The 14,115-nt window shown below is 50.3% G+C and overlaps 1 protein-coding gene across 3 annotated transcripts in view; it reads left to right on the forward strand.

Moving 5' to 3' along the window:
* VPS8 (VPS8 subunit of CORVET complex) overlaps positions 1–14,115 on the forward strand; it is a 179,838-nt gene that overhangs the window by 145,178 nt on the left and 20,545 nt on the right. For all 3 annotated transcript variants that reach the window (XM_036767391.1, XM_036767389.1, XM_036767390.1), the window contains 3 exons: positions 1,030–1,199; positions 1,752–1,917; positions 8,354–8,407. In XM_036767391.1, the coding sequence (XP_036623286.1) occupies positions 1,030–1,199; positions 1,752–1,917; positions 8,354–8,407 (390 nt within the window). The remainder of the gene's footprint in view (positions 1–1,029; positions 1,200–1,751; positions 1,918–8,353; positions 8,408–14,115) is intronic.

The following is a 14,115-nucleotide window of genomic DNA, read 5'->3' on the forward strand; positions in this document are numbered from 1 at the left end:
AGAGGAACTGGGAAACCACTGAATTTAGTTGAGTAGGAGGTTACATGATCAGACTTGCACATTGGGAATATCCCTCCGGCATCAGTGCATGGGGTGGTCTGGAGTGGGCAGAGACCACATCAGAGGCTGCTGCAGTCATCCGAGTGGGAGGTGGTGGGGGTCTGAATATGGAGGAGGGGTCAGCTGGGACAGCCATCAGTGAAGGTAGAGACAGCAAGATTTGGCAGCAGATTGGGCATGGGGGAGCCCAGGAGGATGCCAGGATTGTGAAGCTGAGATGCTGACAGATGGCAGGGCCCTTGGAGAAGTAGGAAAGTTTGGGAGAGAAGTCGGTTTGTGGGGAAAACTAATGTTCTGGATGTGTGAAATTGAGGTGTCTCTGGGACATCGTTTGTCATGCCCCACAGGCAGTGAGTGGGTGACCCAAGACTGGAACGGGGAGGAAGTGACAAGTAGATCTCAGAGTCGTCTTCTCTGATGTGATAAGAGACCCCTACAAGGCAGCTGTATCTAGGAGAGCCATCCTGACAGACCTGCAGGACAGTCTGGATAAAGCCAGGCCTTTACCCACTAGTACACAAGTCAGGGGAGGGTGTGCTTCCCAGCCAGATAGAGAACCCCCGGGGATGTGAGCAATACCTTCGGGGGTGACTTCAGTCACTTCATGGCCCAAGCACAGGTGAAACTGAGAACAGGAGGGAAGCAGGGAGCCAGAGCAGGCCGATCACACCTTCCTCTAAAGGCCATTTCAGTACAGTGACAAAGCCAGGCCCACCTTCTGCTGCCACAGTCACTGGTGGGCCTGGAGGCCCTGGGGGGCTGAGGGGGAGGCTACAGGCAGGCCCCCCCACCCTACCCCCGACCATCCTCTCAGACCTGGCCTCGCAGCCCCTTCGGCTTCCTCCCAGTGACGACTATTTGGCCTTCTTACAACTTGTAGAAATCCTCAGGGTTTTTGAGTAGGAATCAGGGGCCTTTGCTCCTTTTCTGTCTGCTTTATTTTCCCATCCTTTTTCTTGGCCTTCCCAGACACTCCTGGAAACAACCACCAGCCTCCTAAACCACGACCTCCACTGGTCACTCTGTAACCTGAGGGCATCGGTCACTCGAGGGTTAAACCCGAAACAGGATTACTGCTGTGTCTGCCTGCAACAGTACAGACGGCGCCAGGAGGTGGCCGATGACATCATCGTCTTCAGGTACGCGCCTTCCTGTGCCCGGGCTGGTGGGCCGCGTGTTGGCGCCATTGGCCTTCAGCGAGGTTTCGGCCCAGCCAGAGACGTCTCTGGTGAACTGGGGAGGTCACCCCGAGGGGCATGGCAGAGACGGCCAGCTGGGAGTGGAGGGGGCGCATCTCCCCAGCCGCTGCCTTCCCCTGTGGGGGTCTGTACCCTGGGAGCTTCCAAAGCCAAGTCGGGCCTCTAGCGAGCAGTGACAGAAGGGACAGAGCCCTTGGGCCACAGAGGCCTCCACGGGCCTTCCTTCCCAGGATCCTCAGAACCCTGGCAGGGAAAGGCTATGAGCACCCATCGGTGACGGAGGGTGGTCACTCATCCACAGTCACACGGGGAGTGTCCTGACCCCACGTCTGGCGCTCGGTTCTTGGAGCCGTGAGCTCAGGTCCAGAAGTGAGAAAGGAGGCCTGCCTTAGCCCCAACCTCAGAGCAGGGCCCCTCGGGCAGGGCGGGCCCCCAGGCCCGGGGAGCAGAGGTGTCCAGAGTGGGGGGTGACCAAGGGCCTTCATCTTACAGCTGTGGCCACCTCTACCACTCCTTGTGCCTGCTCAACAAAGAGTGTGCCGTGGGCGTGGGCGGCCAGGCCCGGTGGACCTGCTACAGGTGCAATTCCAGCAACAAGATCGGGAAGCTCAGTGAAAGTGCATCCAGTGTGAAGAAAGGACAGCTCACCCAAGCCCAGGTAAGAGCCCGCTGACCACCAGGGTCAGCCATGACCACACCGAGGTCCAGGGAGGTCAGGGGATCAGAGACAGATCCTGGAAGGGCCTTAAAGGTCAGAGAGTCCAGCTCCTTCATTTGACAGATGGGGAAACTGAGGCTCAGAGCAGAGAAATGACTGGGCCAGGACCACATAGCTAGGTACTTCAGACAGACGGTCGGGTTTAAACCGAAGCCTTCCAGACTGAGCCAAGAGCTCCGAGCCACTTTTAATTCTGGCTCCGTGGTTCTTGCCTCCCCAAGGGCCCTCAGCTCATCCTCCCTCTGTCCTCAGAGGGCCAGGTGGCCACATGGGGTGCCAAGGCCCAGGCTCTGGGGATTTGGGGCCACATCTCTGTGCAGAGTGGATCCAGTGCAGCCACGCTTTCTCTCTCCACCCCCTCCACAGGCTGACAACACAGAGCCGGCCTTCTGAGGGCGGTCAGTCAGGCCCATTCGGCTGGAAAGTCTCCCTTCATGGGCTTCCTTTCTCCCTCCATTTCTTAATTGTATTCCTGGCACTCCTGCCCAGCTTACACTGGGGCAGGCCTAGAATCATGGTCTAAGACTAGGAGGAGCCTTCCAGGTCAACTGGTCAAGCAAGCCATCAATCCAAGCCCTCCCACTCCCCAGGGGAAGTGACCTGCTCAAGGTCACACTGCCAGGAAGTGAGAGAGCTGGGATTGGAACCCAGGGTGGCATTCCATGTCGTATCATGTGTATAAATTCATAATAACAGCAAGAAGTGACATTTGTAGAATTCCTTATATAGCTTGTTTTATACGCGATTCCATTTGATCCTCTCTCCTCCCCCCAGTGAAGTGTGTTCCCAATTTTACAAATAGTAATGCCAGTCATCCTTGCTGGCATTAACTTCAAGAAGAAATCCATTCTCTGGACCAGAAAAATAAAATAAACAAATTAATGACAGACCCGCAGAGGCATGCAGTGGCTCCCGCATCCTCACACCAGAAGCGCCCATGCTGTTCATCTGTCTGCGCTTTGGCAAACAGTCACTGAGCCAAGCGCCTCAGTCAGCAGTGTAGACCTTTGTGGTGATGGACCTGCCCCAGGGGGCTCGGAAGCCCCTCCTGGCACTAAGTGAATGCATTAAGCAGTTGTCTTCTCTGCAGCTGGCAGATCCGCTCTCATCAAAAGGGAGCCCACCAGCCCAAGCCCCCGTCTGCCGGCCCTCTTCCCCCAGAGGTGGCAGGCAGTTCCAGGCAGCTGCAGGAGAGAAATTAGGAAGGAGCTTTCCCCCGGTAGGAAAGGTGGGTTTGGTTTTCCCATTTTTGCCCAAGGTTTTCCACCTGAAAAAAATTCACATTTTTCTTGGTGGATATATTTCGAAAATCCTATTCATTGGAAACGATTTAGCTCCTCAAAGTAATTATTTATTCAGTAGATGATCTTTTATTTATGATCTCCAGCCATCATTTTCTGTTAACGATCCATAGTACATTGCTTGTTTGTTTTTTTATTTCCTGTTCTGGCTAATTTATAATTTTATTTTATATTTATGCAGCCAAATAGGACTGCTGGTGCAGTGCCTGTTTGGGGGGATCTTTCTGCTTTAAAAATAGATACTCCCCATTATAAATACATTAGCTGGGACATTCAGCGGCAAGAAGTGAGGTTTTAGTGCCTGGTAGCAGCAACATTTCTTTTTCCAAAATACAGAGTGGCCCAAGATGAATGCACTTTCAATTGGATCTGTCCTCAGATTCACAAGAGCAGAGGGGTGATAGTTTCTTATCTATAAAAGAGAAAGTGCCTTGGGAATACTTTGTGCCTTTCCAGGTACTTTGTAGCCCTGCCCCAAGGCCAGCGTCATGCAACCTGGAGGCACCTGGTACAGATGGGCTGGGGCTTAGGAAGTAGACAGATGGCGGACAGAAGGCCTCAGCAGCCCACCCGCCTGGAGCCTACGTGCTGCCAGTGAGAGGAATCCCCAGAACCCATCCTGTGCTCTGCTCCAGGATCACGGGAACAGCGGCTGCCTGGCCTCTTCTGGAAATGGGATTGAGACACACCCTGAGTGTGAGGGAAGTGCCACTATGCTTATTTAGGGAATTCTTCAATCAGCCACAGGTTCCAGCCTCACAAACAGATGCCTTTGACCAAATAAGACAGCCAGGTGAATGTGGGCCAGTCCTCACCTCGGTTTCCTCATCTGTAAGGTCAGAGTTCAGGCTGGTTGCTCGTCCTCACCTTAGCACTCTCTGATTCTTTATTGGCATCTCCACTCAGACAGTGCAGAGACAGCAAGCTGGACCCAGAGCTGAAGAGCAGGGCAGGCTGGATGCCTTTGGAAAGACCCTGAGCTCTGCGTTTGAATTCCCCTGCTGGTACTTACTGCCAGAAACTTCCTGAGCCTTCTCATTTTCTTCAGCTGTAAAAAGAGGGGGCTGGACGGGATCACTTTGAAGTCTATTCCAGCTCTTGGTCCAGGATCCTAGGACTCTGCAAATGACCCCAAGCCTTGCTTATCACACAGTGCTCAGCCCTGGTCCCTGAAGACCACTGCTGACCGAAGCTGCCACCTCATGCTCCCAAGTGGCCAGATGGACACCGATTTTCCTGGCTGTGCCCATGTGATATATGGGTTTGCTTTTCTTTTTTCTCACCCAATGGGGAAGAGGGGGAGAAAAGAGATTTTGGTGGATGGAATTAATTTTTTTTAAATGACCCCAAGCTTCTCCCTACAACAAAGGCCCATCTTCTTAACACTACTCCTCTTTTGATGATTTTGTATGATGATGAGTCATAGAAACTAATTGTCTCTGAGGAATTAAAAGGGAATATCTACTGAAGGACTGTCAAAAAGCATGTGGTAGGCATGTTAATCAGGCTGAGACACCTGACCAGCCATGAGCCCTGCAGAAGAAGCAGCAGAAGAGCTACAGCCGGGGAGACATACAGGTCCTCAGTCATGGGGCAAGGAACAGGGATAACCAGGGAGGCCCTCCTGTGTGCCAGGTGCTGTGCTGGGCAAAAGAGAGCCCCTCCCCTCAAGGAGCATACAGTCTAATGGGGGAGACAACATGCAAGTATACGTGAAAACAAGTTATATACAAGATAAATAGGAAATGATGAACAGAGAGTTACTGTGGGGATCAACTGGGACAATATTTGTAAAGTGGTTAGCTTGGCCCCTGGCACAGGATAAGCTCTATAAAGCTTATGGCTGTCATTTTTATTATAATTACCCAAAGTTTCTTCTTAGAGGAACCCCAATAAGTGAGGAGGAGTACCCGAGTGCTTGAGTCTCCAGATGACAGCTCTCTTTGCACAGTTACTTGGGACCTTCATTGTCCAGGTTCATGTCCATCTCTGGACTCATGGGTGTTAAAGGTCTGCAGATCTCCTGTTCATTGTACTTTAAACTGAGCTGTCGATTTGGGTGGGAGCCTGCCAGGAGACATGGAGCTCTCCTAGTGAGCTCCTTGACCATCTGGAAACTCTTGGCCCTCAGCGATAGTCTGGGCGGATGGTGGTTTGAGTCCTGGGTTCCAAACGGCATTCGAAAAAATAAGTAATGATCATTACTCTTAAAATTCCACAGAATTAAGTAGAGTAATTCAGAAGAATATGCTGTATTTGAGTGATGTACAGCATTTTAATCAGAGTCTGGGGTAGGGGAAAGGTCCGGCGGCACCCTTTGGCTTCCAGTCTCGACTCTGTGGAACGTTGGGCAGTCATTTGCCCTCTCTAAGATCAAGAGCTTGCTCATTTTTGCTCTTGTGTGTAAAATATAGAGTATTTCCAGACAGAAAGCCACTTTCTACCTTTCTAGCAACCCCATCTTCTGGGTAGAAGGATGCGGATGTGCTGCTTCATAGGCTTGCTTTTCTCCGACACAGGCTGTCCTGTGTGTGAGGGAGGCTTTACTGGGCTCCTCTCCCCTCCCAGCCACCAAATGCTGGCTCTCTCCCTTCAAAGCATCCTTTGTATGGATGGGGCACGTGCTTTGCCTTGACTTCTCTGTGCATGGCGCATGTTCCATTCCCCAGTAGCTTTGTCTTCCTGTCTGTCCCCTGGCACATCATATCTACTTAATAAATGTTTGTTGTGAAATGGATTGGATTGAAATGAATATTGAGATCATATAAGAGTTCTTATTTGATACAGTTATGTAGATAATTTTGTTCAGGGATCTGTTATTAACCAATAGTCAGGCCTAAAACTGGGACTGACGCTTCCTGAGGTCTTTGCTGCTTTATCAGGATGTCCTGCATGGAAGTCGCAATGGAAGAGGGCTTACCGCTAGACGGGCAGTCGTCTGATGGCCCCAGAAGACTCTGAAAAGAGTCTCAGAAAAGACCATGGGAGCTCATGCACAAGAAGAGCCAGGTCCAGGAAGAGGAAGGAGTACAACGTGATGTGCTCCACGCTGCCCTCCCACTCTGGGCTATGGGCTTGGCCCTGGTCCTGCACATAAGCAATGATCTGACCTCCCTGAGCTCACTCAGTGGAATGAGAGGAGACTGGAAGCAGATGGCAGGGTAGTCCCCAGACACTCCTTTACACTCAGCCCCCTCTATGAAACACCGGCATTCTCCCCATAGGGCTATGTGGCTACACGTCCTAGAGCATCCCTGTGTCTGAAGGATCAGAACTATAGCTAGCAGAACAGGCAGTGGAAAGATGCATGGATGGTCTAGCGCAGTGCTCAGTAAGCCAGCCCTTAGGCCCAGCCACTGTGTCAGCCATGGCTGGGGTAAAAAAGCTTCCCTCCTATTGGGGTGGGGGAGTGGAGAGCAGACCATCTCCTGTAGGAGAGCCCTCACCAGAAATCAGGGTTTTGTAGGGTTAATTTGATGCTTGTCAGAGCTTGAGCAGCCACTGGTGAGGGGCGGTACTGAGGATGTGGTGGGCAGGAGGTTGAATTCCCTGGGATCTGAGCCCTGCATTACTGTTTCTGCAGCTGAAGAGTGTGGCCTCCTGCAAACAAAGACCTTGGTCACCGGAACTGTTGCCAAACCATTTCCCTTCCCTTCTCCCATCCTGGATTTGTGAGATTTATCTTTTTAATTTAAATGCCAGATGTTTATATTTACCCCTGTGAAATTTCCAGGTTTTTAATCTGGGCCCAGCACTCCAGCCTGACAAGGTCATTTTTAATCCTGATTTAGCAAACATTTGTTAGACTCCTGCCCCTCACCAGGCCCTGGAGCTGCAAAGAGAGAACTAAGTCACTCCCTGCTGACCAGGAGCTTCCGTTCTCCTGGAAGGATCCAATCAGTAAAGAGGCAAGCAGATCTAGGGCATATCGTTTGAAAGGGAGTGGGCCAGAGCAGCCTTGCAGGAGGAGGAGATGCGGGCCAGGTGTCAGGGAGGCCAGTCTGGCTGGAACGAAGTCAGGAAATAGACTGAAAGGGACTCACAATCTCTGAAACTGTCTTCTGGTCATTAAGTGGGCCCCCCAGTGCTTAGCACAATGTAGGCTGGTGTTTATTGGATTGCATTGATTACAATAGCCTGCAGTTACATAGAGCTCTGATTTACTAAGAGGTGCTCTCACTTGGTCCTCACCCATTTTACAGGTGGGAAAACTAAGGCTGAAAGAAGTGGTAAGTAACTGAGGCAGGATTTGACTCTGGCCAGCATTCTCCCCACTGAGGAGTTGGACTTTATCCTCTGGACAATAGGGAGCCATGGAAGATATTTGAGCATGGGTTTGGCAAGGGAGTGGGAATAAGGCAGGCAGATCAGAGAGGGGCCTGGCTGGAGGCAAGGAGACTAATTAGGAGGTGATTGCGGAAGATGGTATGGAAGGAAGAGCAGCATCAGGATTCATTTTTTGTCCTTTGTGACATTAATTATCCCTTTAAATGCCATATTCTCTGAAAAATTGGGGAGCATCTCCCAGACTTCTTTGGCTGTCCATTAAAAGGTTACACTAAGAACGGCAATAACCAGTGTTAGTCCAGGAGAAGAGGTGAAAAAATGTGCCTCCTTCCTTCCTCTGGGCAAGTGGGGGGCCAAAGGCACAGTACCTCGGACGTGCTCCTTGGGAGTGCTGGCTTTGCTGAGCTGTTTGTCTTTGTTATAAGACATGACCCCCAGGGACCCAAGAAAGTGGATCTCTCCAGAAAGGGACTGTGCTTGTGAAAACAGAAGTCATCGGTAAAGCCACCACATGTGGAGACCACTGTCCACACCATCAGCCAGGCCTGCTTAGTCCCAACCCCTTCACTGAAACCCTTCTGAGTCTAATGGTCCTGGGTTTCCTCCTTTGCTGGTGTCTCTGGTCTCTTGGGCTCCACAAGGCACACTGTGGGTCTTGGGTCATTCGCATTTAACACAAAATGTATAAATTGCTTTAGGGTGTCTCAATTACTCTTGTTGTCCCCAAATTCCTTGAGTTTTAGTCATAGAAAACTGAAGCGTAACAAAAACGTCCTTGGCTTTTTTAGGTGAAAATGTCTCCTTCCTGTTCTTCACCCCGAGGAGATTCTGCTGCTAAGAAGGTAAGGCTCACTCTCTTTTTCCCTTCCTAAAACTTTTATTCCACTTATGTCAACTTAATGCCCATGTTCTTAACAATCATATTTGGCTTGTTCGTGAAAATTCCATAAGACATTACACAAACCTAGCCAGCATCTCAGGTTATTTCCCTGTTAACTATTACAGCACATGCATGTTAGGCCAGTATCAAAAAAAAAAATCACGAAAGCAAAAACCTAAAGAAAGTTAAATCCATGGAGTTTTGTTTTACTGCTGTGCTCTCTATGCAGTGACTTCTTTACCTGTACATTTGTTCTGAGGTTGCCTAAACCATTTAAATACAAACAAAATGAGGGTAGCAGAAATAATGAAAGCGAGCAGCAGGTAACTTTACAAATACGGAATGTGAACCATTTCTGCCCTTCTCCCGAGTAAACTGACTGGGTTAAAACTTTGTCTTAAGGAGCGTTTTTGCGATTTCAGTCATAGAGGTGTACACGTTGGGATTGTGTATTCCAAAGACCCATGGAGTGACGTAGTATCTGTGGGACATCTATGTCTACCACAGCCTTGAGGGCTCCAATCCTAAAGTACCCACAATAACGGTACCTGTGGCTGGAACCAGTTATCCCTCTCTCTATCCACCGACCATGAGAAGCCAATATGGAGGCAGTTTTCTTTGCTTAGGCATGGAAGCTGTTTTAACACTGGCCTTGTAAAGTCACAATGGACCAAAAGTACTACATAGGCCAAACATGTATAAAAATTCCATATCCCCATGTTGGCCGCATAACTCCCCAAATGCTAACTGGCTCCGCTCCCCCAATATTAAACATAAAAACCACATGGGAAATATAGAAATCCAAACAGAGGTAGCATAAACCTGTCACAGCTATCTGTGGGATAGCACGGATGACCAGATGTCATTTTAAAATGAAGCAGACAAAAGTTGGGTGCTTCAGCTTCAGCTCCTTGGGTGTCCAGTGTCCACAATGTCATTGCATTATTAGCATGCTGTCTTTGTATGATTCTTCACTTCCATGTATCAAGTTCAGCGGTGGCTTCATCAGAAGCTGCCTCTGCAAGGAGCTGGCTTTCTGGAGAGTTCAGAATCTCATAAGAGGGCACAGAGAGGTTCAAGGCCAGCCCCTTTGTTGGAGGATGCATTGGCTACATCTCCTTTTTGCTGATTTCAAATGTTTCTTGATATGCTTATTGTGGTCGATCCACTGTTCCGTTCTTGTCATCACCAGCCGCGAGCTCCACCAGATAATGGCAGCCATCTCCTCTCCTTTTCAAACAGAAAACTTTGCTTTCTGCCTGTGGAGCTTTAGGACTCAGGCCATCATTGCAGATAGCTATTAGTTCAGACTCGGTTTTCTCTTTATTCTCGGGCCTTCGGCTCTTTTTTCTCAGGCCCTTCCGTCTTTTGCTCAATGCTTGAAACACCCTCCAAGATGACCTTCGGGCCCCTGTGACATTTTTGTCAGTGACAGAGAGAAGGTTCCTATCCTCACTGGATAATTCAGCTCCTTGCTCAGTGACAGACTTCACGCAGGCTGCCCTGGCTGGCTTTGTGTCTCTCGGCCTACTGAGGCCTTCTGCACCAGCTCATTTTTATCCATGACTGAATGTTCTGTGCCTGAAGCGAGTGGCAGCGGGCAGACAGATGGGTGGGCTCTGTTGTCTCTGGGTGGCGGCAGGGCAGCTGCGGGGCTCCCAGGCTCCGGCCACTCCACCCTTGCTCTCCTTTTCAAGTGGTAAAACAAAGAGCCAACATTCCTTGGACTTTGGATCGTCCTCTCTCCCCTGTCCCCATTCACTGTTTTTGTCTCTTCTGTTAAATTTTGCGTCAAGTGACAGCAGTTTTTCCAGTTGCTCAGATCCTGTCAGAGGTGCCCAAGTAGAGGCCTCAGCAGGTAGATGCTTCCCCATGCCTGCTTTGGCCCTCTTCAGAAGCCAGAGCCTGAGGGGGTCAGGGCCAGTGGTCTCCTCTCTGGCCCCTCAGGGCCATGCGCTTACAGAAGAACAAGTCCAGGAGTGTATCTAGCTTCCCTCAGTCTAGACAGTCGGTATATTATCACTAGTGTAAGGAGGTTCCCCTGTCATTGGTGATCTCCTGTATCACTCACCTCCCCTCGGACCACACAACCTCATGTTGTCCATCGTTCTCTAGGCTAGGTGGCCTTTGTCCCCTGCCCATGGGTTTGTGTTAGTGCTTCCTGTGGGGCCCTCCACGCTTCGGAGGAATGAATGTCTCATGCTTCATAGTTCTCTGCCTTGGTACAGTGAGCACGTTACCGCGGTGGGCTGGGACACTGTGTCCAAGCAGACTCCTCAGGGATGACCTGTCCCGACTTCCCCTTGGCTTCCGTGATATTTCTTCCTCAGTTCTTCTACCGTTCTGTGCCTTTTCTAAGTCACTCACATTTCATAATTCACCATGACCCATGCCTGCTACATGTTTGCATTCAAGGCACCGTGCCTAGGTGCTGGGGCAAAGATAAAAGCTAAATATGGCCCACCCTCAAGGAGCTTACGTTCTCGAGGGGGTGGCGGGGGAGGGTGCAGTATGTGTACAAGAAAGTAAAACCAAAGCTTATGCAAAGTCATTTCTAAAAAGAGAAAGTTCATAATCAGAAGTGTGTCTTCTGTGTCTTCGGTGTCCGAACTGTGCTTCAGGGTTTGTGAGGGAAAAGGGAGGAGGGAGCCCGTCTAGACGTGGGATGTCATGGATGGGGCACAAGTGGCCGGCCATATGGACTAGAAGGGCGGAGGAAGATGACATAAGCCTGGCCAGGGAAGGGTGGGTTGGAGAGGGGTAGGCAAGGGGCAGGGAGACCCCTTAGGAAGCTATTGCAACCTCTCAGACAAGATGTGATACAGATCTGAACTAGGGTACAGGTTGTGTGAGTAGAGAGGAGAGGGTTGATGGAGGTTTGTGGCAGAAGTAGAGTCAGTAAGACTTGGAACTTATTGGATATGGACAAAGGAGAAAGGGAGAGAGAAAGAGAGGGGGAAGGAGAGAGAAGGAAAAATGGAGAGAGAAGGAGAGGGAGAGAAGGAGAAAAAGAGGGAGAGAGAGAAGGAAAAACAGGGAGAGAGAGAAGGAGGAAGGAGAAGGAAAGGGAGAGAGAAAGAGAGATGGGTGGGAGGGAGAGAAGGAGAAGCGGAGAGAGAGAGAAGGAAAAACAGAGGGGGAGAGAGAGAAGGAGGAAGGAGAAGGAAGGGAGAGAGAAAGAGAGATAGGTGGGAGGGAGAGAAGGAGAAAGAGAGAGAGAGAAGGAAAAACAGGGAGAGAGAGAAGGAGGAAGGAGAAGGAAAGGGAGAGAGAAAGAGAGATGGGTGGGAGGGAGAGAAGGAGAAATGGAGAGAGAGAAGGAAAAACAGAGGGAGAGAGAGAAGGAGGAAGGAGAAGGAAAGGGAGAGAGAAAGGGAGATGGGTGGGAGGGAGAGAAGGAGAAACGGAGAGAGAGAAGGAAAAACAGGGAGAGAGAGAAGGAGGAAGGAGAAGGAAAGGGAGAGAGAAAGAGAGATGGGTGGGAGGGAGAGAAGGAGAAACGGAGGGAGAGAAGGAAAAACGGAGGGAGAGAGAGAAGGCGAGGGAGTGAGAGGGAGAGGAGAAGAGGGAGAGGGAAGGAGAGGAAGAGAAAGGAGAGGGAAGGAGAAAGGGAGGGAGGGAGAGGGAGAGAGAGAGAGGTCAATATGGATTCCAGGCTTGAAATATTGAAATGGGGGGTGGAGGAATTTAATTTTAGCTCTTTTGAGTTTGGAAGGCTGTGAGACAAGAGAGGTCCACCTTGAGGGAAAAGCAGGATCAGCAAGTGGAGGGTTCAGGCCGAGCATGTTTTGTGGCAGTAAGGAAAGAATCCATGAATAAAGAGAGAAAAGAAAGACGGGAGTGCTCCAGACTTCTTTGTGCCCCAGCTGCCCTTTGTCAGAGATAGAGCAGAGAGAGGATGAGGGATGAAGGAAAAGAGGGAGCTCCCAGCAGATGGTCTCTTTTCTTAGCTACAGTAGGAAATTTGGGCCTTTGTGTGGAGGAGGTCTGAGGAGAGATTCAGAATGACTGGGCCTGAGAGGGTCAGCCAGGGCAGAGTCAAAGGATTGACAGGCTCAGGGCCCATTTGAGATCTGGTAACCTGCATTTGTAGGGAAACTCCAGCAAGGCTCAGTAGTGCATGAGCAAGAGCAGGAGAAGGCAGCTGGGGATAACCCAGGGTTTGCGTTTACAGAGGCAGTACTCATGGTAAGATTACGGGGCAAGGAAATAAAGAGTTAATGATCATGGATTGAACTGGTCAACTCAAACATCAGAAGGGAAGGGAGGCCAGAGCAGGGGTGAGGCCCTCAAGAACAGGGAGGGCTGGAGGTCCTTGAAGACACAGGGAGGACAAAGGGTTGGTGTGGGGGATGTAGGGCAGAGAGAGACGCTGAAGGATAGGAGGGGCCCAAAGAACAGGACCCTTAGAGGTGCTGGTCACACAAAGCTGAGACCATCTGTGTGGCTGATAGGGAGTGAAGATGGGACCAAGAATTGTCAGAGTTGGGAGGGCCTTCAGTGGGCTTCCAATCCAAACCATGCCTGAAAAAGAATCCTTCCCAGCCTCCCTGATGAGCGCCATTAAGCCTTTGTTTCCTGATGGCCAGTGAGGGAGTTGTATCAAATGTTGCCTTTGTAGTCACACAAAACCATCTGAATCCCTCTTTCCCATGACACCTATTCCTTACACTCCCCACAGTCCAGCCATGGTGGTCTCCTTGCTGTCCCTCCCACACAGCAGTCCACCCCTCCTCTCTGCCTTTGAACTGACTATGACCAGGCACGGAATGTTCTCCCTCACCTCAGCCTCTTAGGAGCCCTTCCTTCCTTCAAAGACTCAGCCTAAGGCTCTTCCTTGCCCCCTCAGCTGCCCTGGAGTGCCTTCCCCAACTCTACCATCCATCCGGCCACGTCTGCATGTATCTGGTATGTACCACGTACGTACATGGCGTCTCTTCCATTAGCACATGAGCTCCTGGCCAAAATACAAACAGAATTCGTTTGGAGGAACAAAAGATCTAGAACACCAAGGGAAATGGTGAGAAAAGGCAGGAATGAAGGAGGAGTCGTGCCACGCTGTAAAGCAGCAGTCGTTAGAATCGTTTGATACCGATTCAGAAATAGAAAAGCAGATCGGGGAGCAAACTGGACAAGGAAAAGTTAGAAGTCATTGATCTCAACAACCAAGTATTTGATAAACCCCAAAACACAAACTGTACCAGAAGGAACTCCCTGTTGGGGAGAATTGTTGAAAAAACTGCTGGAAAAGCAGTCTGGCAGAAATTCAGTCAGGACCAGCATCTTACACCATAGTCCACCATACAGACACCTCTCACCTCTGATTGGGGGCTGGAGGGCAGAGCAGTGAGCTCCTCCCAAGGTCTCCCTTCCTAGAGAACTCAGGCTTTCTTGATGACTTTATTTACCATCCTATGCTGCTTTGCTTGGTGTAGACCTGGAACCTCATGCCCCTGGGCCAAGTCCTTCCTTTTGTGTGTGGTCTTCCCCATTAGATTATAAGCTCCTTGAGGGCAGGAATTGTCTTTCTTTTTCTTATTTGTATCCCCAGCACTTAGCACAGTGCCTGGCACTTCGTAGGCACTTGAGAAATGTTTATTAATTAGCTGACTGAGGAGGGAAGGTCATGACCAGAGTGGTCCTGGGGCTTTGTCCAGCCATGGAACTATG

This window comes from Trichosurus vulpecula, chromosome 7 (assembly GCF_011100635.1).
Source record: "Trichosurus vulpecula isolate mTriVul1 chromosome 7, mTriVul1.pri, whole genome shotgun sequence".
Taxonomy (NCBI): Eukaryota; Metazoa; Chordata; class Mammalia; order Diprotodontia; family Phalangeridae; genus Trichosurus; species Trichosurus vulpecula.